The sequence below is a fragment of the Ictalurus punctatus genome, chromosome 5, assembly GCF_001660625.3.
Source record: "Ictalurus punctatus breed USDA103 chromosome 5, Coco_2.0, whole genome shotgun sequence".
NCBI lineage: Eukaryota > Metazoa > Chordata > Actinopteri > Siluriformes > Ictaluridae > Ictalurus > Ictalurus punctatus.
The window spans coordinates 18619826-18647310 of NC_030420.2; the positions used below are offsets into that span (position 1 = coordinate 18619826).

The window sequence follows — 27485 nt, forward strand, 5'->3', positions numbered from 1 at the left end:
GTGGCAAGAGGCACTTAGGTTTCAGTGAGCACAGTATGGCATGTACTAAACGTAGAAGGTTTTCATGCAAGAACTCCAAGACGTATACCACTACTGACCAAAAAGCACAAGAAAAGTCAGCTCAAATTCATATAAATAAGCCACAAAAGTTTTGGGATTCTGTTCTGTGGAGCGATGAAACAAAACTGGAACATTTCGGCATGTTGGATCAGTGGTATGTCTGGAGGAAGAAGAATGAAGAAAGAACACTCTGTCCACAGTCAAGCATGGTGGTGGCTCACTGATGCTCTTGGGCTGCTTTGCACCCTCTGGCACTGGAATCTTGCAGTGTGTGGAAGGCAAGATGGATTCATTGAAGTATCAGGAAATCCTAGGAGAAAATGTCATAACATCTGTGAGAAAGCTGAAGCTTGGGCATCATTGGACCTTCCAACAGGACAATGATCCCAAGCATACCTCAAATTCCACCAAGGCTTGGCTGCAGAAGAAGGCCTGGAAGATTCTACAGGGCCATCACAGTCACCTGACGAACCCTATAGAAAATCTCTGGTGGGATTTGAAGAAGGCGGTTACAGCATGCAAACCCAAGAATATTACTGAGCTGGAGGCCATTGTTCATGAGGAATGGGCTAAGATTCTTCAGGAAACGCTGACAGAAGCTGGTGTCTGACTATGCATCTCATTTGCAGCAGGTCATAACAGCAAAAGGGTGCTCTTCAAACGATGCTTGCCATGAAGGGGTTGGATAATTTTGAGACTGGAGAAGTCATTATAAGTTGCATTTTCAGTTTCATTTAGCGAAATCACTTGAAGCATTCATTGTGTTGAACTATTTCAATTGCTTTTGTTTGATCTGTTCATTGCAAACAGCTGAAAGTCTCAAAATTTTGACAATAAACCTCATTTGCAATAGGGGTTGAACCATTTTGATTGCAATTGTACAAATATAACCTAAGCCAAAAACCATGAATGCTTGCTTATGTATATTAAGTCCTGCCTTCACTAAAGCACTTTCATTTTAAAGAGAAAAGTGACAGAAATCAAGGTAGAAATCTGGCTGGTAAATTTACAGCCTTTTAAGGAGGATTTTGAGCAACAAGATCGAAAATTCTGACATCTACAATTTGCATATTTATTGTGTACTTCTATTTATTATTGACATTCATCCAAGTCTAACGCATGTCATTCAGGGTGTATGTGGAGAAAATCTTAATTCACTCTTATTCCACTGAACCACTGGCTGCACTCTTTTCCATGGAAACTGATTGCAAGTTAATATTTAGGTTTATTGATCTTGTTAAGTAAATACTTCAGAAACAATTTGCTTGGACTGGCTGTAACAGATAAACTGAACTGGCCTGCATACTTATCCAGGTTAAAATATTTAAAAGCTTAGAAATTCTTGCGCTGCTTGTATGAAGTAAAACAAGTAATCATGACAGTTAATCTCTGATGTTTAATCTCAGCCTTGCATTTTTCTTATGCTTCTCTGTTTAGATAGTCTTAACTATCAGGATGTGATAAATCCATAGTGTAAACAGTTTAATAAATGTATAAGGAAGTTTATGCTGCACCAACCATTTATCGTCATAGAGGAATAAACTCATTGACTTGATGAATGCTGGAGGTAGACAGGAAAGAGGGAGACAGGTAGAAGGAAGGAAAGGCAAAGAGAGCAGTATGTCTTCTCTGATGGAGACTTGTTGACTTGAGACAAGTATGACTTGATTGATTTTAATCCATGGTAAATGTGTTGTGCTGCAGGGCTTTGCCTCCTCACTGACCTCAGTGAAATTACACTTCAGAGGGACCACTAGTGGCCTGTTTAGACCAGACCCACCCCCCAAGCACTGTTTACCATCGTTAGCACTGGCTCATAATGACCCACATTTTTGCTTGTGGCTAGAATATAATGCATGATGCAGAATGAGGTGGGAGGGAGAGAAACATGGAGAGGAAGGGTGGATAGGGAGAAATGGAAGTGATAAAGAGACAAAAGGTGAGAACAAGTGTTCCGTCTGAGCTGCAGGATCTTTAAACTCTGATACGCTGATTTGTCCTGGCATGGTTTGATGAATGAACATCATTAACCTTTCTCCATCATAATGATAAGTAGTTAGGCAGATGTCTGATCTGTTTGTCTCGCCCAGGTCTGTTTGCCCCTGACTTCTCTTAAATCTTCTCCAAGGCCACCCACCTAATTTATACACACACACACACACACACACACACACACACACACACACACACACACACACACACACAAAAACAAACAGAGAGAGCTTAATTTTGTGAACTGAATTTCTGCTGCTTTCGGTCAGTAAGCTGACTTTTCACCCATCTTATGGGACTTTTTAGATTATAGATTTCACATCTATTAGTACTTTAGCCAAGTCCTAATCAGAGATCAATTGATACTTGATAAATAGTTCCAACATGCACATATTATACAAACCAAAAAGCACTTTGTCTAAGGGGTGTGTACAGCTGAAAAGATAAACAAATCTTTGCCTAGTGCTCACAGAAGTCACAAATAAATCACTTGAGCATGTCAAATATGGCATGACCACTATATAAATAGTTATTTTGAACCATTTTGTGTGTCACATACAGCATATATTTTCTCTGTCCAAATACCCAGTACACATGGCATTTCTGCCACACTGCAGTTCTCTGCTTTGTTTCTGTTTGTGTCTTATGGCTCAGTTTAGCAACTCGCATTTACAAAAGTGCTGCCTGCAACATACAACAAAATACACAGCATGCTCACTTCTTGCATTTGGGTCACGTCAGGGTCAAATTGCATTCTCACTGCAGTCGAACCACACCTGCCTCAGATGGTCTCAGACCATTTGTTTTGGTCCGCACCCCGGTATGATTGCTGTGTTCTCACCTGCCTAAATGAATCATACCAAGAACAAAGAAGCACCAGGATTCAATTCAAATGGACTAAATGCTGCATATAGATATATAAAGAAAAAGCAATATATTCTCCATCTCACACTTTCTTCACTCTTTAGGTTCACATTTGCATTCACTTACAAACCATAAGGTTGCAGAGATAGATAGAAAACAAGGAGATATGGTCATGGGAAAAAGAAAACTGGGCGGAATTTGGGTCATGCAACAGGACAGTGATCCCAAGAACACCAGCAAATCGACATCTGAATGGCTAAAGAAGACAAAAATCAAGGTGTCCAAGTCAAAGTCCAGACCTCAACCACAATGGGATGCTAAAGAAAGATGCCCTCGGACATCAAACTTTCTACCAAACAATGTAACTCCTACAGAAAATGATTACTTCAAGTTATTTTTGCTAAAGGTGGTTCTAAATGTTACTGAATTATAGGGTGTACTTATTTTTTCCCCAGGACCACCCAATTGTTATTTAGGCCCTGATAAATAAAAACATAGAACAGAAAGAGGGCTTACTTCCTTTTCCACAACGCTGTTATATAACTGACCAGAAACAGCATAGCCTGCCAGAACTAAGCAATATGGGCAAGTCATGAGCAAACTTTCCCAACCACTGTAGCAATGATAGTACAATGGGCACTTTTGCCATGTCAGAAGTTTGATTCGTGACAGGCAAATGCTAAACTATCTAAATTGCTGCCCTGATTTACTGTAAAATAGTGTGAGATCAAGCCTCTAGAATTACAAATATTACCTGTACTGAGACAGGATTACATTTTATTGCATGCAGCTGCTCCTCGTATCAAATCAGGACCAGAGCAGGTGGAGAGGCTTGTATAATATATAGTCGATGATATGGGGCATGCTGAGATTTTCTTTCATAGCTCCAGCATGTTTTCCTACTTTTCCTGGACTTCTGAATTGTTGGGAACTCAGAGGGTCTTGAGGGAATAGGAAGGATGATTGTCAAAACAAGTCTTAATGGACACTGCATTTTTTACTACTACATCTTACACAGTATTGCTTCTGCTTAGAAAATACCCCCATCAAATTTTAACAATAATCTGATTGGAATTTTATTTCCTAATGGGAATATTGAACATATATTCTTTTTAATGGAATACATAGAACAAAAAGGTTTTCTACTTTAAGAATTTTGGCTGCAAAGATTAGTCAACATAATTGGCTATGAAAATTTATTGATGTGGAATTTTATATTGGAAAAACCATTTACTTAACCAACAACAGAAGTATATTATAATTTAAGAGTGCATGGGCCTCTGTTTCATCTGCTTGGTAAGTGAAGTACTAGCGTTATAGCCTTATATTTAATTTCATAGAAGGGGATTGATTTTTTTTTTTTTTTATGTAGTAGTAAAATATGTGTAGCAGTGCATACTGTAATGAGGCTGGTTAAGTTTAGCCTTGTTAATTTTGGCTTGTTAAGATTAATGATGAGGCAGCGTTTATGTGATTTAGAACAGTTTGATAGAAATAAAAAAGATCAATTTTAAATCCACAAATTTAAAGTGTTTATATTTAAAATATATTGCTTATCGGGGGTACAGTGGCTTAGTGGTTAGCACTTTTGCCTTGCACATCCAGGGTTGGGGTTTCAATTTCTGCCTCTGTGCGGAGTTTGCATGTTCTCTCCATGGTTTCCTCCGGGTACTCTGGTTTCCTCACTCAGTCAAAAAACAGGTGTTGTAGGCTGATTGGTGCTTCCAAAATTATCAGTAGCATGTGGATGGGTGTGTGAATGTATGTGCAGTTGTACCCTGCGATAGGCTGGCACTCCGTTCAGAGTGTGCCTCGCCTCATGCCCCGAGTCCCCGGGATAGGCTCCAGGCTCCCCGCAACCCTGTGTAGGATAAGCGGTATAGAAAATGGATGGATGGATATATTCCTTATCAAATTCCTTATTTGTCATTTAAATTGGTTAGTGTTATTGGGAACAGGGCGCAATCATTAGATTAGCCCTATAGAAAAACATCAGTACAATAAGAAGAAGCTGAAGGTTGTTCCTTGACATTTTGTTTTACTTTATATTACTGAGGGAAAATCCCCACAAAAATACCAAATGATATTTGTTGTAGCTTTTCTGTCAAGGAAAAGACTGGAAAAGTCATGTTTCTACACATAAAGAATACAGAAATTAAAGAGTATATGAGTCAATGTACCATTGTTTCAAAATGCTATCCTTCTAAATTTGGCTCAGAATAGTAGCAAGGGAGGTGACATTCTTCTAAAGTGTAGAAAAGGGAGAGAGAGAAAGAGAAGCACTCCAGTCACTCACTCTGTTAAAGATTCACATTGAGAGTTAGAGCCTGTCAATGAGGTTAGCGAGTTGGGCGATAAATGCTCAGATGTGACTTAGGATCAGGTTTGTGTAATCTGATGTAGGCCTTCTTTGCTTGTGAGAGCGTTATAGCTTAAGGTATTAGGGCTCCATTCTAGTATTGATCTTCTAATATCTTGGCTGAGCAAAAATGAAATGGGTGTGTAATCTCAAGGATGTACCCAGAGAAAGAGAAGTATAATCCTAGGCGAAAGAACCTTAACTGGGGACAATCCACATTCAGCTCCACTGTGAGATTTTGGGCGAATGGATCAATGTATGATGGGGTCCTTTCTCCACGGTCATTGATAATCCTTACTATTGACAAACTCCAACTTTTCAGAAGAAAAACATTTAATCAGAAATATGACTAAATTGCTAGGGAAAATCTGCAAAATTGCTGAATGGAGAGACAAACCTTAAGGAATAATGAGCCAAGATTCAAAACTAGTCCAAGGATGATGATGAAGAAATTTTGTTTAATAGGGAACCAATCTGTTTCAAATTCATGGTTTAAATAGTGTTAATATTGTTTGGTAGCAAAAGCATACCTACATAAGCAGTCTACTAACAAAGGCACAATGCAATATCTGTGATGCCATAACGGACTCTGTGATAGTCACAATCTGTTGTTGAGCTTGTCTTAGAGGGAACAAAAAATATGTTCACAAAATAAAAAAAAACAAACAACAACAATGTAGCCAGTAGCCAAAAACCTTCACTGGGAGAATGAGTCAGCATAAACTGTCCAGAATGACATTCTGTTTCAAATAGGGCAGTAGGAGCGTGACATTTCTGATCTTGTGTGACCCGTAGTTTACTATGTATTCACATAATTAATCCAGATCAGTGTTAATTACAGCTATAAGATCTTAGAAGCTATAAGAAGATTTAGGAATTTCACCCACTCTGGTAGAAAATTGCTATTGTGATCTATTTGCAGAACATTTCATAATGTGTATTGTGCTGCTTCCCATACCACAAGGCTGTTTCCCAAACCACATAATAAATAAATGCCTTACACAATAATCATGCACAATAAATAAATGCCTTGCACAATAAGCATTTGTAACAAAATCATACATACTGTAGTTTTAGCAAATTTTCTTCAGAAAGGATATATACTTGCTGTTTAAAAGTTGGATACGTCTTGCCTTTTTTTTTTAGAATTTCCAAGTAAGTTTTGATTTTCAGTACTTCAAACACATCTGTCAAGCTGTATAAGAGGAGGAGGAAATATTGTATTAACCCACACAGTCACCTGGTGTAAATCCAAATACTCTGGTAAGAATTCGTACAAGCCAACTTGTGTAAATATGGTTATATTGCAACATGTATTACAAATAGTTACAGAATATTTTAGTGCTTTTTATATATATATAGCAAATACTTAAACCACTAAAAGAGACAAACATATCTCAATACGGCCAGCATTTCTGTATGGGTGTTTCAGTGACATTTTGCCAGCAGAAGGGAGTCTACTGTATCAGGACAATGGATTGTAGGCAATCATACCTCTATCTTTCATCATAAAGAATCTCTCTCCTCCTCTCTGCTTTACTCTTTCCCTTCATGTCTCTCTTCTCACACTCGTTACTACAGGCTGGCCAGGGCCAAGTGTCATTTTGGTGGCTGATGGGACTTCATTTAGAAAGAGCAGCAATCTCACTGGGCTGTGTAATTGTAATGGAAATGGGTCAATCAAGTCCTGGTGTGGTTGGCCGCCCCTCTCACCAATCCAACAGAACCACAGTGCTGCAACAGAGACAGAGGGAGAGAGAAAAATAGGCAGAGAGAGGAAAGGGATATAGACAGAAATGAAAATAACAGGTTCCCTGTATCTTCAGCTCTTCTGAGGTTATAATAAGCTCATAATAAATGTTCTGAACTTGGGCAAGCCTCTCTCTGATTACAGAGTACACAGTGTTTGACTTAAAGCTTTGCCCCAAACATCATAGCATAACAAAGACATGTTAATAGCATCATTTGACAATTAGCTTTCTATCCTTTCTCAGTTTTTATTTACACCCTTCATATTTCTAATCGTCAAGATCCTTTCCTACAGCTGCTGGATGCTTGTTTTTAAAAATTAGTAAAGCAGCCAACAAACTTGCATTCAGTGGTAGCAGTAACTGTGCTGCCAATCTGTCAAAGCAGATTTAGTTGATTTATAGCCTCAGTTAATATTTCTGAATATAGAAGTTTGATTAATCATAATCTTAATAAGACATACCATGTTATATTTTTCCTGATGAAAGCGAGACTGCTATCAGTATTTAGTGAATATTACAGTTGGCTGTGACTGCTGCAAGCTTTGTATTTCAATGTGCAAATAGTTTTTTAGCATACTAGATATTAATAGCGAAGAAAAAAAACAACAACAAAACAACAGACATTACCAGTGCATCACTAATGTATTTTAAAAAACTCACTACTACTATCTATCTAATTCTCTGACAGCGGAATAAATATCTAGTTGTTTTTGACATTAGATATAGCCTCATTCTCATAAAGTTCAACACATGTGAAATGCAGTGAAATGTAAAAGCTTGCAACATTAACAAATACCCCCCCCCCCCCCCCCCCCCCAAGTGCATGTCTAAGTAGTGACTTTTATTTTCCTGCATGTAATAGAGATGTCTCTTCTTATGCAGTCATGTCGGTGTATTTGTGATTACTTGGTTAAACAATATTTTTTTAAAACAGTATTTTAACAAGGTTAAAATAGTAATAGCATACACAGTAGACACATTTCGTGCATTTGCTCATGAATCACATTTAATCCACTGTCAAAAATAAAGAGAGTAAATTAGCAATGTATTGCAACTCCCCTTATTGGTTATTAGACATGCAATGAGGACTGAGGAGTTTGTCTCTGTTCCTCTTTATTATGTAGGATGTGCTTGCATTGTATGGAACATCTTCATCTCTTCATCTCTAAGTGACTGGAAGCAAAAGCATGATGTCATTCACAGTGCTCACATCAAATACAATGATGAACTCACTGGGTTTATTGCAGCCATTCTTCATCCACCTCAACTTAATAACATGGCAAGTTTACACATTAAAATCATGTCACCATGCATTTGTATGTTTCAAATGACAGTTCTGTTTGTTGTGCAACACATTCTACACACATGCACAAGGTTTCTCTTCATGTCTGTAATAAGTGAGATCTGCACTTTTCCATGGAAACAGCTGTTTCCTGTCCTTTTCTTGCCAAATCAGTCCTTTCTAATAATGTCCTTATTATTATTATTATTATTATAATTATTATTATTATTAATTTCATTATTATTATCAGTCCTTTCAGTCTTATTGTTTATATTGGCCATTCCACTAGAATACACAAGGACAAAGTGAATAGCCCTTGGAAAGGTCCATCTAGCGACCAGTTTCTTTTCCAAATACAAAGACATTCTTTTCATCTTTCCGATGTTTGATGTGAGGCAGAACAGACTGAAAAAGTTACATGCACCACTGGGTCATATACAAGGGTGCAAGTCTTCAATTAGAGGTTCCAGCAAGCTACTGTCAGGCGATCAATCTAACGAGACAAAGCTGATCCTCAGCTAATGCTTTGACCTGCTGTTCCTTGCTTAAAAAAGTGTCCAGCTCGTAGCAGATGTTTTGAGGTCAAGGTTATTAAAAAGAGAACAAAAACAGAGTGGAAAACCTCAAATAAACTGTTTTTGTCCAGCAGAATGATCTAAAAGCCAAACAAATGGTGTTCTCACATTTTGATCCTCTTGTTGCTTTGATAACCTTAATGAGTCAACATGTTGCATCATTGTTTTTAATTTGAATGAGATAATGTAAATAAAATGACATCAGTGCTATAGTGCATCATCCCAGATTCACTGCTTGATTTCTTGTCTATACATACATAGAGGTGTTACATGTTGTAACGTTAGAGTTTATTTCTTTATTTTTTTCATCTGAGAGGCATGTAGTTCTCCAAAGCTTTCAATCCATCAACATCTAGAACTCTTTTGCATAGTTTGCTTGAAGAACGTTATAGATCCAACACCCTATTTACTAGAAGTTGATGTTAAATTTGGAGATCATAAATATTTTCAGTGACTATATTTTAAATTCACAGAATATAGAACCTTGTCTCTCAGGGTCCTCAGAGCACAGATAAAGAAAAGCACCTCCCACTGCCTGTCTGGAGTATCTTGGTATTTACTTGCTGAGCAACAGCCACAAAGCATTCCTATAAGCTTTGAGAATAATAGTAGAAGTCACATTTAACAGCTTGTTTTCACCTCTCTCGATCCTGCAGGTTTCACCGTGGAGACTACCACATCGATGTCTGCATAAATGACTACTTGGACGTCTACTGCCCACACTATGAGGACTCAGTGCCCGAGGAGAGGACCGAGCGCTATGTCCTCTACATGGTGAACTACGATGGCTACAGCACATGTGATGACACAGCCAAGGGCTTCAAGCGTTGGGAATGCAACAGGCCACACTCACCCAATGGCCCGCTCAAATTCTCTGAGAAGTTCCAGCTCTTCACACCCTTCTCCTTGGGTTTTGAGTTCCGGCCAGGCCGAGAGTATTATTATATATGTAAGTAAATTGATATTTCATACTGTGGCTCATCTCTAGGCACAGTGACAGCTTAGTACTTTGTTTTTTCACGCATAAAAAGGAACACTTAGAACAAACTCAAGTGTAGTTTAAGCATATGAAGACTCCAACTAAATAATCTTTCCCATTTGCATGTATGGAATATAATCATAATCATATAATTTGCACCTTGAATGGACTGGTGTGCTCAGTAATTTTTGGAAAATGAGAAAGGTCACATAATTGAATATCTTTATTATATGTTTAAGATGTCTAAACTCAGGTAATACTTTGAGCTAACTCAAATACATTCTGATTCAGGTAGTGATTCATGCCTCTTATTAATTTTATTGCTTTTTCAATACAAATTCTGGGGTTAGCAATTGCTAGCAACATGATCCAACAGGAGTGGCTCGTGGGCTAGCAGCGCCCCATGTTTCAGATATGAAAAAAATCTATATATGGATTCATTTTTGCCATATTTATTGTCTTATTTGCGGTTACCAAATGTTTGAGGATTATTTTGGATTTTCTTTTAATTGAGTGCAACAGCACCACCAGTTGTCACAAGAAAAATACACAGAATGCTATGGGAGACACTGTATGTTTAATGAGCCCAGCGCTGTAGATTCAGTTGTCTCAAGTGATTACGAAGTACCCTAGATTTGAGCTCCATTTAGGCTAATATATTTTAGCCAGTTTCAGTGATGCTTCCATAATAATTTTCCCACACGGAAGGCAATTTACCACACAGTTTTTAGCAAAGAGCTGTTGTGTAGGTCTGGACAATGAACATCAAAATGGATATGAATCAGTACTCACAAAAAAAAAAAATTGTGCCCCTGGCTGAAGAACACGTGTCTTTCAGTGGTGAGATAAGCAATAATCAGACTAAACCTAATTAGTTTTCCACATAAGATCTGCTTTAAGACCATGCTTCTGCTCCTATGTCCTGAGACGTCATTAGTCTGTATATATTACATACTTGACTGGTGAAGGCATAAAACCTGTCAAGCTCATCCTTCTTCTACAAAACTCTTTTCACTACGGACTAAACATCTGTGAAAGATATTTGCTTTCTCTGATTGATTCACCTGTCTGTTTTTGTCTGCTCCTATTGCCTGAGGAGTTTATGGTTTAGTTTCGCTCTTGCTGCCTACATGCAGCAAGTTGTCTTTAACCTAAATGCATATAATTCATCCATTTGCTGGTGTACTCTGTAAAGTGACCTTGAGTTTGAGAAGTTTTGTTATTATTATTATTAGTAGTAGTAGTAGTAGTAATAGTAGTAGTAATTTATTATTATATGTTTTTATTATTTAACACATTCTAAACATAATTCTTTAGAACATTCATGACTGTGTAGTGTGGTGTGGGCTGTATATATTAACTCACTTAAATCTTTTCAGGCAGAAGTTGTTTTGTAAATGGTTTTCTTAGGAGATTAAAATCTTTCCTGTAAATTAATTTGTCAAGCTTCACACTTTGCATGTTCTCCCCATGTCCATGTGGGTTTCCACAGAAAAGGTGTATTAGTGATTCTAAATTACTCCTAGATGTGAATGAATGTGTGGATGCAAATGTACATGTGTCCTGCAATGGACTGATGTCTCATCCAGTGTGTATTCTCCCTTTAAGTCCAGTGTTTCTGTGATAGGCTCTGGGTCCAAGACCCTGACCATGCTAAACTGAAGATGAATAAAGATTGCCATTGTGATTGTCTTTATTGCCTTGTAGTTTCATAATCATATTTTTCAGATGATTGATTATGCTGCTATTCACAGATGTAATCCATAAATAAAAATTTAATTAAAGTCTCATTATTGGGACCTTTTTTAATGAGATAGGCATTGAATCTCTTTAAAGCAGGAAAATGTGGCTTTCCTCCTGTTCTATGGTTTCCTCCCACCTCCAAACATAATAGTAAGCTACATTCAATTGCCCTTGGTGGGAATGGGTCTGTGAATGAGTGTGAGAATGTGTGTGTGAATGTGTGTTTATGGAGCCCTGCAATGGACTGGTGTCAAAGCCAGAGTGAATCCCTGCCTCGTATCCACCGTTCCCATGATAGGCTTAAAATGTACTGTGACCCAAGATAAGCGATTAATGTTGGTTGTGGTTTTTTTTTTTTGTTTTTTTTTTGCTTGCCAGATGCTTGGTAACGCAAAATTCCAGTGTGACCACTACTAGTAGTTCCTTCATAAAGAGACTACAGCCAGCCCTTTAGTTTTATATTGGATCACAATTCCTAGGTTTGCATAAATTCAGGTTAAAGATAACCTAGAAGAGCTATTGTGACTGGAGGCAAATGTCTTTTCCTACTCACGTGATTTGGCTTATTTGTGAGACAACGTTTAAAGTTCAGAAAGATACCTGTTCTTAAAGGGTTGCTTGTTTGGTTGCTTGCTTGTTGTTTCTGTGCTTTCTGACTGTAAGACTATATTAAATGCATCTGTCTCTATGAATTATCTTTGACCTGGATTCTTCATTTCTCAAATGTGTGTTGACTTACAAATTATCGGGCAGAAATAATTGTCCCTTTGATGCTTGTGAATTTTCATTAGGAAAAGTCTCATGGGTTGGTCTGATGACAAACTGCCACAGATGTTACGGACTCAATTAGAACTCAGTCCAACAATGAAAATTAAAACGTCAAGTGGTGGCTTTCCAGATGGAAAAATGGCCCATTTTTTTTACTCTCCCCAGGTTCAGCAGGAGTGAGCTTGATTTGTAGTCTTTTTGATAGGGTTTAGCGAGAAGAGACAGAGTTCTGCTGTCTTCTCCTTGAGAAGCACAAGCAGGTTGATCAAGGAAAGCAGAGCCAGGGCTGGAATCAAATTGAGGCTATAATTCTTCTTTTTTGTGTGTGTTGGCCATGACTCTGGGTCTGGAGAAGGTAAATTGTCTATCAGGATGCTGAGCTGGAGTAGACAAAGTGATATTTTTTTTTAAAAATCTGGGACAAACAGCATTTACTATTCTTTCTACTATTTTTTTAACTCCTGCCTCACCGGTCTGTACAGGCTTGAAAACCAAGGGTACAGATGCTAACTGTACAGCCTGGAGGACAGCACAGGAAGCTATTTAATGTTGCACACATCTGCAAGCAATTTAAGAGAATTCAGCATTAGCTCTGTGTATGTGTGTGTGTGTGTGTGTGTGTGTGTAGGATGAGAAGTCTGGGTGTGAGCCTTTGGGGTCAAAGGCCAGGGCATGTTGACGGCTCATGTGAACCCCCCACTTTGAAAAGCTTCAGGCAGCATCTTTTTCTAATATTGTGAATCTGAAGATAGATTTTAATCTCAGAAGGTCTGTAAATCCAATATTAGAGGAGCTCCTTGGAGAGAGTTAGAAAAATAGTGAATCACATTTTTGTGGTGTGAATAGAATGGGAAATGTGTATACTGTCCTCTGTGTTGATGAAGCTCTTTATATGTGATTAATAATATTTGTGGCAGAATTGGCATGGCAACACAATACTTCAGTAACAGAGCATATGCATCTGTTAAACGTGACCGCAGATGTTTAGGTATTTTTAATTTATATTTTTTACAGAGATAGATGGGCGTTGAACCTATTGCTCATGTTCATGTCAGTACCTCAGACAGTACAAATGCCAAGCAGACTAATCATTTGTATGAATAGAATCTTTCTTTCCACCTTTTTTTCTTCCTTTTTATTGTTCAGTTCTTACTATCCCGTTATATTTATTACTGACATGTTTCAACAAATGTATAAAGATAAATTTTTTTTTTTTTTTTTTGCTTGTATCTTTCTCATTTGTAAGTCGCTTTGGATAAAAGCGTCTGCTAAGTGCATAAATGTAAATGTAAATAACTAATGACATACTGAGTATTGCTTTCTGCTACAAAAAGTCCAACTGTAACGTTATTTTTTTTAAAAATTTGTTTGTATTCAAACAAATATGAAGCTTCAGTAAGAAATATACTTTTTTGGCAGCTACCTCACACCACTACCTGGGTACATGTGCTTGTGTCTGTGTGTGAGCAAGTGAGAGAGAGAGAGAGCGAGAGAGAGAGAGTTTTCTGAGCTAAGTGACACGAGACAATGACACTTTTTAATGCATGAGTAACTTATGTGCTGTTTTAAATACAAATGTAATATAATTAGTTACTTTAGTTATCAGTCACGCAATACTGTAACAAATATGCTTTTTCTGCATCTGTGTGAGATACGGAGAGAAAGCAGGCGAGTGGTAGGTCTGCTGGCCCAATTTATGAGTGGCCCACCAGGAATTCTCCTGATTAGCCACTCCGGCTATGGTCCATCGTCTATTTCATTGATACATTGATCCATATCAATGGATCATTACACCCTTAATATTTGGTCATTTATTTATTGAGGAAAATGATCCAATATTACATATCTGTGAGTGGCAAAAGTATATGAACCTCTAGGATTAGCAGTTTAATCTGAAGGTGAAATTAGAGTCAGGTGTTTTCAATCAATGAGATGTCAATCAGGTGTGAGTGAGCACTCTGTTTTATTTAAAGAAAAGGGATCTATCAGATCTGATCTTCACAACACATGTTTGTGCAATTGTATCATGGCATGAACAAAGGAGATTTCTGAGGATCTCAGAAAAAATAGTTGTTGGTGCTGTTGTCATCAGGCTGGAAAATGTTACAAAACCATCTCTGAAGAGTTTGGACTACACCAATCCACAGTCAGACAGATTGCGTACAAATGGAAGAAATTCAAAACCATTGTTCCCCTTCCCAGGAGTGGTTGATCAACAAAAATCAGTCCAAGATCAGCATTTAATAGTCTACAAGGTCATAAAGGAACCCAGGGTAACTTCTAAGTAACTAAAGGCCACCCTCACATTGGCTTATGTTAATGGTCATGAGTCCACCATCAGCGGAACACTGAACAATAATGGTGTGCATGGCAGGGATGCACAGAGAAAACCATGGCTCTCCAAAAAGAACATTACTGCCAGTCCACAGTTTTACTAAAGATCACATGGACCAGCCCAATGGCTATTGGAAAGAGCCCAAGGCTATTGGATGAGACCAAACTAGAACTTTATGGTTTAAATGAGAATCATTATGTTTGGAAAAAGGAAAACACTGCATTCCAGCATAAAAACCTTATCCCATCTGTGAAACATGGTGGTGGTAGTGTCATGGTTTGAGTCTATTTTGCTGCATCTGGGCCAGTATAACTTGCCATCATTGATGGAGCAATGAATTGTGAATTATACCAGTGAATGCTAAAGGAAAATATCAGGGTATCTCTCTGTGAACTGAATCTCAAAAGAAAGTGGCACGTGCAGTGATACGACAACCCTAAGCACACAAGTCGTTCTACCAAAGAATGGTTAAAGTAGAATAAAGTTAATATTTTAGAAGGGCCAAGTGAAAATTCTGAACTTAATCCAATAAAAATGTTATGGAAGGACTTGAAGCAATCATCTGAGGAAACTCACCAACGTCCCAGAGTTAAAGCTGTTCTGTACTGATGGAAGGGCTAAAATTCCTCTAAGCCGATGTGCAGGACTGATCAACAGGTACCAGAAACATTTAGTTTCAGTTATTGCTGCATAAGGGGGTCACACCAGGTACTGAAAGCCGTTCTAAAAGTCCTCACACTCTTACCTAACTAGAATTAATCCATTAAACACCCAGGACATTTGGTCCAAATGTAACATTCCTGACTCATGCAACTACACATTTTTCCTATTAGTTTCAGTGTAGTTACTGAAGATGAACAAAGTAAAAATAAGCTGAGACTTTACGGCAGCTCTTGCCAAACAAAGTTTTACTGCAAATGTCAACAATCTAATGCCTGTCTGCACACAAAATATTGTCCATGCGCAACACAAAAGCTTTTAATTTTTTTCAGCAGCTAATATGCAGCATGGCATTAATTCAATTAGATGTACAAAGGTTCAGTTTTAATTAGTGATGTATGTGTGCTTGATAAGTGCTCAGCTCAACACACAGTACTGCTACATTTGAAAAGGGAATATTTGTAGACAGAGCACAATTCAGATTTTTTAAAAATGTATATATTTAAGATGTTATGCATTTTTACTAAAAAAATTCATACTTGTTTCTAAATAAGATAATCTAAGAACAAATGGGCATAAGAGGCCACTTTTGCTTTGCTAGTGAATTTTCTGGTTTCCTGGAAATGTTATTCAGTGGAGAATAAATTTCTTTTTTGCTCTTATCCCACAAATTTTTGTGTGCATTCTTTCACTATCCACTGGTCTACTTGCTGTATATATAAACCTAAAATCTAGGCAGAATGTGTTTCTCCTTGCTTCTCATTTATTTTCATTTAAATAATTGTGAGAAAGGGAAAGTGGTCTTTCAGCATGGTGGAGAAACTCCTGAACTGCTGAGTCTAATATTGAGCTTTGTTCAGATTGCCTAGTGCCAAGAATGAGATTTAGTGCAAGTGACAGGTTCAAATCCCAGCACTGCCAGTAAACCACTATTGGATACTTAAACAAGGCTCTTAACTCTCAACTTCTTAGCTGTACACTTGGATTGGAATTATAAGTCACTTTGTGTATAAATGTTAGAAGTGGAGAAGCAGAGTTGGCATCCATCCATAGATGTGCATGTTGAAAAGACATGTTCAGTCAAGCTGTATCTCCAGAAGAACACAGATTAAAGCCACTGAATAGTAATTTAGTCTATCTTAGACACGTGTGTTCTTACACACATTTGGACACCTTTACACACTTCCAGTGTCCTGATGGCCATAGTATGGAAGCCAGCTGGCTCGGTGTAAACGGGCACTGGAGATGTACCTGTAAATCAAGGAGTGATCGGGTTAGAAAAGTTTGCCTTGTTTTTTAAAAACGTTTGCCTTGTTGTATTTTTTTACTATAAAAACAACAACAACAACAACAACAACTACTACTACTACTAGTAATAATAATAATATTAATAATAAACCCTGTCCAGGGTGTACCCTGCCATGTGTGCCCGATGCACCCTGGGATAGGCTCCAGGTTTCCCTGTGACCCTGAAAAGGATTAAGCGGTATAGAAGATGGATGGATGGATGGATGGATGGATAATAATAATATTAAATATTACTTCAAAATTGACATGGTAGAGAAATGTTTCCCACAGATACAATATTTCAACGCATTTGGATCAATGGCAGATTTTAAGTTCATTTTTGTAGTTTTCCACAAATGATCATTGTCAGTGAGTCAATGACTCAATGACGAGAATTTTGGAGAATTACTTCATGCTGACACAATGATACTTTAACATTATTTTGAATTTATTCCTGCTGCTATAACATTAATCTGAATGAAAAATACTTTGGCTCCATCCAAGACCAACAGCACCATCGAGCAGACAATACAAATAATGTTAAACATAATATAACAGATATTATCAAAGATAGTATTTCTTTTAATGCCATTGTTTTTGGAGATATGAGGTGCTCGCACTGAATTAAGGCACCAGTACACTGTTGAAAAATTTAAATGAAGATGAGTCGACAAAAAAGTATATATTGCACTGAAAAATATATTTGTAGTGTATTTCATATCCATTTAATGTTAATATATATATAAAAGTTTATATTATATATTACCAGTTTGATGTTCAATGATGAAGTAGAAATGCTTTTGTTTGTGGTGAGTGAATATGAAGACTAACAGGAGGTTTTTTAGAATTCAGTCAATGTTAATATGAATTAATAACATTCAATAGGTTAAGAAATCTTACTTTAACCTTCAGAATTTCGTTAATGTGTTAATGTTAATTAGAGTAATGTGTTTTCTGTTTACGAGACCAGTTACTGTGAAACAACTTGTTGAAATGGAGAGAATAAAGTTTTTATTTGTATTTCCTTCAGAATTGTGGAATTAATTATTTTTAATAATAATAATTTAATAATTTAAAAGAAGGCATAAAAGGAAGAACTATCGGTATTGGTTATCGTATCAGCTGATATGAATCTGAATAATCGGTCATCCGTATCGGCTGAGAAATTTAGTATCAGTGCATCTCTATTTAAAACCCTGCGCGATTATCTTGATTTATAAAACTCGTAGTAATTGTTGTCCACACACTCCCAGCATGAGTCTGAAGCGAATCTGAAATCTGGCCATATTTTGGATTTTATAAAAATGCAGAGCGAAACTTAATAGAAGATGGTAACCCTGTCTGCAGAGTTGTGAAAGGGGGTGTTGGTGCTTTGTTAGTGCTTTTTCCTCTTTTTTTTTCCCTCAGGCTCGAGCCCCTGCCCTATTTCTAAATTATTTAACGCGTTCAGTTTTTAATTGTAGCGTCCATTCTCTAGTTGAACTAAAGGATTGTCTATGTCTGTGTGTATCAGTACTTTTTGAACTTAAATGAAAAAAAAAGAACTTAAATGGTTTCAGATAAGTTCTATCACAAGACTATCACAAGAGGTTTGTTCATTTACCGGTAACACACACACACACACACACACACACACACACACACATAAAAGCTGTTGCCACAGGTACAGCAAATACAAAACACACATTTCAGGAACTTTGCAAATCTATACGCAATACAACAAAAGATCTGTTACAGAATGCACTGAGCAGTACCTAACATTACATATCAAATAAATCAAGCAGCTGAGCACATCCCACTAAATAGAAAATCACAAAATTAAAAAGAACTGGTTGTAGAAAATAGGCTGATAAAATTAGAGATGTTTGTACTGCTGTGTTTATAAGTACTTTTGACATTTCAGTAAGCCAAGTACAATTTAATTTCAGTGAAATACCAGTTGCAATTACAGAAAATGCTATAGCCACACAGCTAGTCCATGTGAAATTAAATCAAGCGTTTTGAGCAGCTTTCACAATCAAAGCAGACACAACATTAAAAAAAAGGTTGCCCTACCTTTCAACAACATTTTAACATTAGGCTAGAAAAATTAGTTGTTCAATGAAAGAAATAGTGCTGAACATATGCAACAATGGGTCAGGAATTGTGAAAATGTGCAGACTCTGCTTATGAAGTGTCGTAGTTACATAAGCAGTCAGAGACTAGGAGGGTTTCTGTTTGTTTCAGAAGAAATCACACAAACTGTTTTAGCTTAGATTTCTTTTTAATCTATTAGGAGAACCATTACAACAGTCTGTCAAAATAATGCTTGGTTGCATTGACATTTAAAATGATTTTATTCAAGTGATTCAGGGGATTTTAGCAGAGAGCTAAAATGGCCCAACACCTCATGAGATTTTTTATTTAATCATTTCTTTCACACCCATGACTACAGCATTCAGATTTTTACTGATAAAAAGTTAACTCTAATACATATGATGAAAGAGAGTGTGTACAGAATATAACTATATGTTTATTAAGCATTTTTATTAAAGTAAAAAAATATGTTGTTTTAGCACTGCATTGTGCGCTCCACAATGAACTGCAGTTCTGTTCTTCGACTGAGTCCGATCTCCACTCCACACATTCCAGTGTTAACAGTAACTGAAATACATTTCATGTTTTATATCCTCTGATTACTGTTTATGGGTGGCAGTGAGAAAAGGCATCTATGGCATGTGTTTCAGTGAATGTAAACGCTTTAATAATGAACTACCCTGCTATAAGGCTGCACAACACAAAAAAGTTTACACTAGTTGCTGAGCAACGTCACACAGTGCAGTTTTTTAAAGTGGTAGCTCCAACCAAACGAAAAAGTTTTTGTTGTTGTTGTTGTTAATAATGTTAACAAGACTGTGGTGTAGCAATGAGAGCACTTTTTTGGAAGGGCCAGGCCTCCAAATAGGTGGGCTCAGGCCCTGCATAGCTTCACCACTGCTTCACTAGGACTGAGAGGAAAAGAAAGACAGCAAGAGAAAATGTTGGAAAAAAGGGCCAGATGTCATTAATTTGTCTTTCTAACTATTTCTTCTGGTCTTGGTGTGATTCTGTCTCTCTCTCACTCTATCACTTTGTCTATAAGCTGTGAGCATAATATCATGTGAGCATTTTCTGTCATAACCTGCAATCTAAAATAAACCCATGCCTATAACCTATAAGTTTTTCTCTCTTTCTCACACATGCTCTACTATTTCTTTCTTTTTCAACCACAGAATGATTCAGAAAAACAGAAGGGGTTAAACAGGGACACAAGAAGAGAAAATGATCTCAATTTTTAAAGATGCTATCAGGCTGGACTCTTGTAGCTGCTAGCTGCATTTTTAATGTTCTATTCATAATGCTAAATAAAAGGTCATAGTAATTACCATGCTTTTACCTCTTGCATCCCAAACCTCCCACTGGATGCTTGTTACTGTGGTCTTCGTGGACTAGATGTAAATGGGGTTGAGCTCTGGGAATCTGATTATTTGCTTTCTTTTTACTGAGAATACATCATTTTGTGTTCTTACACTTTTTCGACATGCTAGCATGGATTTGTGGTGGGACCAATTAAGACTGCATTTGCACAGGGACCAGAAATGTTTGGAACACTTCTCTGTATTTTTCTTGCTTGAAGTCAATGAGAAGAGGCATTTAACATTTTAGATGTTTTTGTTAAATATAGGAAGTTGACATTTTGAAGTTACTGGAAGTATTAACGTAAACTATAATGAACAACGATTCCACTCTAATTCGAGGTGCAATCGGGGCTATGTTAAGTAATAATAATACAGCGTGTCCCAAAAGTCTCCATATATAGGGGACTATGTTTGCCAGCAGCATGTCGGTTGTGCCTTTGTCAGTGGATGTTCATGGGCATCCACTTCTCGGTTGGTCCAAAACACTTCCACGTCCAAAACACTTCCAGTCTTTTTGAATTAGTTATTAAGTTTGGCTTTAGTGTTTTGTGTGATGTGCTTGCCATGTTTCCTGTTAAAGTCCATAGCAAGCTTGCAAAAGCCATGAGAATGTTTTCTATACGTTCTTCTTTCATCAAATGCATTCTTAAAGGCTATGTGAAAAGAATATATATTTGAAAGACATTTTGCTAAACATATGTATTTTGCCAAACATACGTATGGAGACTTTTGGGACACTCTGCATATTCTTTTAATACATATATAATATAATATATTAAATATATTTATATTTAATGTATTATACATAATATAGTTTATTACATATGACTATATTATTATTATTATTATTAGTAGTAGTAGTAGTAGTAGTAGTATTTTACTTTGCTTAGGACCCCCCTTCCGTGAGATAAGGTGAAACACCAATACTAGTGGTAGATCACAAATGACAGGATTATATCCTATTTTTTCACTAGCAGGCGCCCAAACTACACGCCCTTCAGATTCCAGAGGAAAGGGTCAATTTCCTGAATGAGACTACAGACTATGCTCAAAGGAGCGAGGGATGGCCTGTGGGATGGTCTGGTTGTTGCTAAAGATTAAGAGAGGGAAAACGGATATCCCATTCACACTTTCTTTTTCAGGTGCTCTCAGAGACCTGTCAATGAGGATTGAGCCAATGTTTGCACCATAAGAACTCTGCCTTCTATCTTATTCTATTTTAAGTTGTCATTGTTTAAATGTGATATTGCTTATTTCTTGAATTGAGATGTTATTGCTGTTTAAAGCCTCTGTCATTTTCATAAGTAGCTTCTTACCACTAGGCATGGCTCCTGTGAGAATTTCCCAGAAATTAAAGTGGCCATTTTATATACACTAGTTTAATGTAGTAGTTTACATGTGGTATTAGTGAATAGTTTTTCATTACTTTACATTAAGAAAAAAAACTGTGAAATGAATGAGACTTATGAGAGTTCACTAAAATTGAGAAAATTATGATCTATACCTAGTATTGAAATAATTTAGGCAATTCAAGTTCTTTCATATAATTAAAACATTTTTATAATGCTCATCACTTACACATGGGCACAGCGAAAAGCCAAGACTATAGTTCATGAATTTTCATATTTGTATGATAAAATCTCACAGCTACAAACTAAAAAATACAACAAGATTATTCTGATCTTGCTGAGCTTCAATAAGCCTAACTAAGCAGTTAATAAGCTTCTAGCACATCACAAGATGTTTATGATGCTGGGTAAATTGTGTTCTACATTTAAACTGTGTCACAATCATTGCTCTGAATTCAACTAAACGGAACGGAACTATATTTGTTTTAGACTAGAGAACTGATTTGACCAGAATTCAACTGAATTTAATGGAAATTGTATTTGTTTTCTGTATTGCAGCATCCATGGTTACAGAGAGTGGAAGAAAAGGTTGTCTTAAGCTGAAAGTTTTTGTCAGACCAGCAAGTAAGTTACACAATGTATTATTCACTAAATGTATTTATGACAGCTGCTTTCCCCGATTTTTCGTAGCATACTGGTCATTTAAGGTTAGAGTATTACTTTTTTTTAAGGTTACATAATGGCAGTGGCTTGCATCTCTGTGTTTTTCTTTGGTGGACTGGGAGAGACATCTTGGGGTCACTAACATGTTTGGCTTATAATATTTTTCTTACCTCTTCTGTTTTCTAGACAGCTGTGTGAAAACCATAGGTGTTCATGACCGAGTGTTTGATGTTAATGACAAAGTAGACAATTCATTAGAACCAAGAGGTTAGTATGGCTTGGATTCTCTTTCTGTTTCTCTTTCTTGGATTTTCTTTCTGTTCTCTGTCCTTGTCCTTGTATCTGTGCTCTGTCCCTTTTTTTAAAAAGAGCATGTTTTCACATTTCAGTGCACTGCATGTGGGGCCCCGTTGCTGATTTGATGGTATATTACTTGATAAGCTAAAATGCCTGTAACTGATTTTATGTCAATAATGTTTGTCAATAACATCAAAAAAAGTCAAGTTTTGTGTTTACCTGCAAATAAACTGAAAACACTGAGCAGCTGATCATACAGATTACATGTAACTATAAACATACATACATACATATATATGTATATATATGTATATATATGTGTGTGTGTATATATATATATTTGGTTATATCTTTTCGTGTGACAACACTGAACTCAAAATAACTCAACACACAGCCATTAATGTCTAAACCGCTGGCAACAAAAGTGAGTACACCCCTAAGTGAAAATGTCCAAATTGGGCCCAAATAGCCATTTTCCCTCCCCAGTGTCATGTGACATGTTAGTGCTACAAGGTCTCAGGTGTGAATGGGGAGCAGGTGTGTTAAATTTGGTGTCATCGCTCTCACACTCCCTCATACTGGTCACTGGAAGTTCAACATGGCACCTCATGTCAAAGAACTCTCTGAGGATCTGAAAAAAAGAATTGTTGCTCTACATAAAGATGGCCTAGGCCAGTGGGTTTCAAAGTGGGGGCCGCCAGGGGGTGCCTGGGGGGCCTCAACAATTTGGTCGGAGTCACCAAGCCCATCTTTCCCACTAGTATGTTTCCTCTTTTTCACTCTCAGACAACCATACACACATCCAATCAATTCCTAATGTAATGTAATGTAAAGATGTAAGATGTAATTATTAATAAAAAAGGAAGATATATTCAGAAGTCTGTATTTTTAATGTGTTTTAAAGACATCTTGCAAAGGGGGGCCTCGGTCAAATGTTTATGCCATTTGGGGGACCTTGCCATGGAAATGTTTGGGAACCCCTGGCCTAGGCTATAAGAAGATTGCCAGGACCCTGACACTGAGCTGGCCAAGACCATGCAGCGGCTTAACAGGAGAGGTTCCAATCAGAACAGGCCTCGCCATGGTCGACCATAGAAGTTGAGTGCACGTGCTCAGCGTCATATCCAGAGGTTGTCTTTGGGAAATAGACATATGAGTGCTGCCAGCATTGCTGCAGAGGTTGAAGGGGTGGGGGGTCAGCCTGTCAGGGCTCAGATCATACACCGCACATTGAATCAAATTGGTCTGCATGGCTGTCGTCCCAGAAAGAAGCCTCTTCTAAAGATGATGCACAAGAAAGCCCGCAAACAGTTTGCTGAAGACAAGCAGACTAAGGACATGGAACCATGTCCTGTGGTCTGATGAGACCAAGATAAACTTATTTGGTTCAGATGGTATCAAGCGTGTGTGGCGGCAACCAGGTGAGGAGTACAAAGAGAAGTGTGTCTTGCCTACAGTCAAGCATGGTGGTGGGAGTGTCATGGTCTGGGGCTGCATGAGTGTTGCTGGCACTGGGGAGCTACAGTTCATTGAGGGAACCATGAATGCCAACATGTACTGTGACATACTTAAGCAGAGCATGATCCCCTCCCTTCAGAGACTGGGCCGCAGGGCAGTTTTCCAGCATGATAACGACCCCAAACACACCTCCAAGACGACGACTGCCTTGCTAAAGAAGATGAGGGTGAAGGTGATGGACTGGCCAAGCATGTCTCCAGACCTAAACCCTATTGAGCATCTGTGGGGCATCCTCAAACAGAAGGTGGAGGAGCACAAGGTCTCCAACATCTACCAGCTCCGTGATGTCGTCATGGAGGAGTGGAAGAGGACTCCAGTGGCAACCTGTGAAGCTCTGGTGAACTCCATGCCCAAGAGGGTTAAGGCAGTGCTGGAAAATAATGGTGGCCACACAAAATATTGACACTTTGGGCCCAATTTGGACATTTTCACTTAGGAGTGTACTCACTTTTGTTACCAGCGGTTTAGACATTAATGGCTGGGTGTTGAGTTATTTTGAGGGGACAGCAAATTTACACTGTTACACAAGCTGTACACTCACTACTTTACATTGTAGCAAAGTGTCATTTCTTCCCTGTTGTCACATTAAAAGATACAATCAAATATTTACAAAAATGTGAGGGGTGTACTCACGTTTGTGAGATATATAATATATATATATATATATATATATATATATATATATATATATATATATATATATATAATGTTGTCATTTTCTCATCTTTTTCCTTTGCAGTTAGTGACTCAGTTTAAGCACTCAGTGTGTGTAAATATAAACAGTTATATACTGAAGTCTGGTTATTACCACCACTTTGATTGATGACAGTGGTGTAACTTGCAAGCTGAACAGGGAGTGCACATTTGCCCAAATCATGCTCACATCCCATTTTTGTGTGTCAGCATGGAGCCATTGATTTATTAGTCTAGATACCTAGGGAGTGTGTGGAGGAGCTGGTTGCATGCACTCTCTGCCTGTCTGATGCTCTCCCAAGTGAACCAGCCAGCAAACTTCTCCATCTGCAATAACATATTTGTCTCTGTGTTCTACACCTGTTGCCTTCTCAGATTTCCTTATGGAGCACTGCTCCTCAAGTCTGCTCCTCCTGCTTTTTTGAAACATCACAGGCTTTGATAAAAATGTTTTTTACCAATTCCCCATGAGCTGAAGAACATCATACAGAACATGTAATAACCAAATTATAACCCTTATGTTCTCCTTATGTTATTTTTTTTACTAAAAGATGAACAGTGCTAAAATCATGATTTCAAAACTAAAAACCTAAGCATATGCACTTAGGTAATAAGAATAAATACACTGTGGTACATTGCAGTTTCAGCAGTGCACAGACACTGCTGCTTAATCAGACAGTCACATTAAGAGCTAGTTATTTTAATCTAATAACAGTGGTAATACTGAGCAATCACGAGTCAAGATATGAGTCAGAAACTTAACATACTAAATAGTATACCCCGACACCATTTTTCTACCAGAGAGGGCAAGAATCCCAAATCGTGTAGTTTTATTAATAATATCCCTTATTTTATATATACAGGTCAAACAACCTTAACCTTAACATTAAGCATTATGTTTAAATGATAAAACATCAGTTATCTTAGCCTGATTTAATTTTATCCTGAGGTTATGGAAAATGCCCTGTCAGCCTCTACAATTGTAACCTAATCTACTTATTCAATAATGACAGTATCAAAAATTTTTACATTTACAATGGGAAAGTAGTTATCACTTTGTTTATTATCCATTTCAGTCTCTATTTCCTGTGGTAAAATTCACTTCAGTTATTTAAACAAGAGCTTCATCATCACTCTTTCAGTGGAGAAGTAATCCCTCGGTTATGTTCTGTTAAATAATTTCCATGTTTTTATTAGATGATTCAAAGCATTAAAACCTTTGTCCGTTGTCATCTGGATGACATGAGTGCTCTGCTCTGGCTAGAAGTTTATGTAAATGGGGCACTTATATAGCGCACTACACTGGGTCTCATTCACACATTCACGGTAGCAGAGCTGCCATACAAGGCACTAACTTGCCATCAGGAGCAACTTGGGGTTCAGTGTCTTGAGACACTTCGGCATGTGGAGTCATGTAGGATGGGAATCGAACCTCCAACTCTACGATTAGTGGACAACCTGCTCTACCACCTGAGCCACAGCCGCCACTTATGTGACAGTGCAGATGCATTACAGGCTATTGATATAAAATCAAAGAATTAATTTTGGCAAGCTATTAACCACAAAACTTTATCAGACCATAAAATTCACTACTTGAGGAAAGTTCTTAGATAGAATGGTATTCAGCATGTTTAAACAGGCTGGTTAAACTGGTTCCTTACCTAAGATAACCCAGGCAAGGTGAGAAAGTAAATAAAAACACAAAAATGAAATAAGTGATATACATGGATGTAAATATCAAATGTACTTTAAGAAAGGGATCAAAGAGAAACCCCCAAACCCCTCTTTTTGTGCTATTTTTGACTGTTGGTTAAAATTCAGAATTCTGTGGCTCAGACGGGATTTCCCAGACCACCACTTAAATATAAAATGGTGAATTTAGTATTACTTGCATTCATACTTGTATATACACCTGCTAACTGGAGAATACATAAGCACTATTGGGTTTTTTAAAAGTCTTAATATTGTTTGTATTTATAGTGATGGGGGGAAAAGATTCAGATTCTTTTTTTGTTGTTGTTATTTAAAATACTTCCAGTGTATATCCAGTTCAAGTTTACACAAATAATGTATTTTGAATCTGTACTTATAAACATGAGCAAAAATTATGTATTCACAAACATAAACAATTATTTGTTAATTAACATTATTTATAGGGGAAAAATGTATTCGGACACATTTATATTTTATGCCTCTGCCACTAGGTGGTGGAGGAATTATGTTTCCAGGTGGTGTGATGTTTCCATGTGTCTGTGCTTCCGTAGACTTATCCTTGCTCCCACCAGATGAAGGGATTACACTTTGGCATTGATCCACACATGGTCAAAGTATATTTTAAGGGTATTTGCCAGAGCCATATCACCCTGCAGCTCTTTCCTGGTTTCCCACTGAAGCTAAACAAGGTTGAGCCTGGCCAATACCTGGATGGGAGACCTTCTGGGGAAAATTAAGGTTGCTATTGGAAGTGGTATTAGGGAGGCCAGCAGTGGGTGCTCACCATGTGGTCTGTGTGGGTCCTAATGCCTCAGTATAGAGACAGGGACACTATATTGTGGTCTGTGTGGGTCCTAATGGCCCAATATAGAGATGGGGACACTATACCGAACTGCCTTTTGGAAGAGACCTTAAACTCATGTCCTGACTCTCTGTGGTCGTTAAAAATCCTTCTTGTAAAGAGTAGGGGTATAACCCCGGTGTCCTGGTGAAATTCCCCCATTGGCCGTTCTCTATCATGACCCCTAATAATCTCCATTCCTGAATTGATTACATCTCTCTAGATCTCTAAATCTCCAATAGCTAGAGTGTGGTGGGCGTTCTGATGCACTATGTCTGCCATCGCATCATCCAGGTGGATGCTACACACTGGTGGTGGT

General features: G+C 37.6%; 1 protein-coding gene across 4 annotated transcripts in view; it reads left to right on the plus strand.

The window, feature by feature from the left end:
- The window catches only part of efna5b (ephrin-A5b), a 104995-nt gene that overhangs the window by 73543 nt on the left and 3967 nt on the right, over positions 1 to 27485 (plus strand). For 3 of the 4 annotated variants that reach the window (XM_017468506.3, XM_017468505.3, XM_017468504.3), the window contains exons 3-5: positions 9540 to 9832; positions 22000 to 22065; positions 22291 to 22371. In XM_017468506.3, coding sequence (XP_017323995.1) covers positions 9540 to 9832; positions 22000 to 22065; positions 22291 to 22371 — 440 coding nt within the window. The remainder of the gene's footprint in view (positions 1 to 9539; positions 9833 to 21999; positions 22066 to 22290; positions 22372 to 27485) is intronic. The other variant, XM_047155564.2, reaches the window with a different exon arrangement.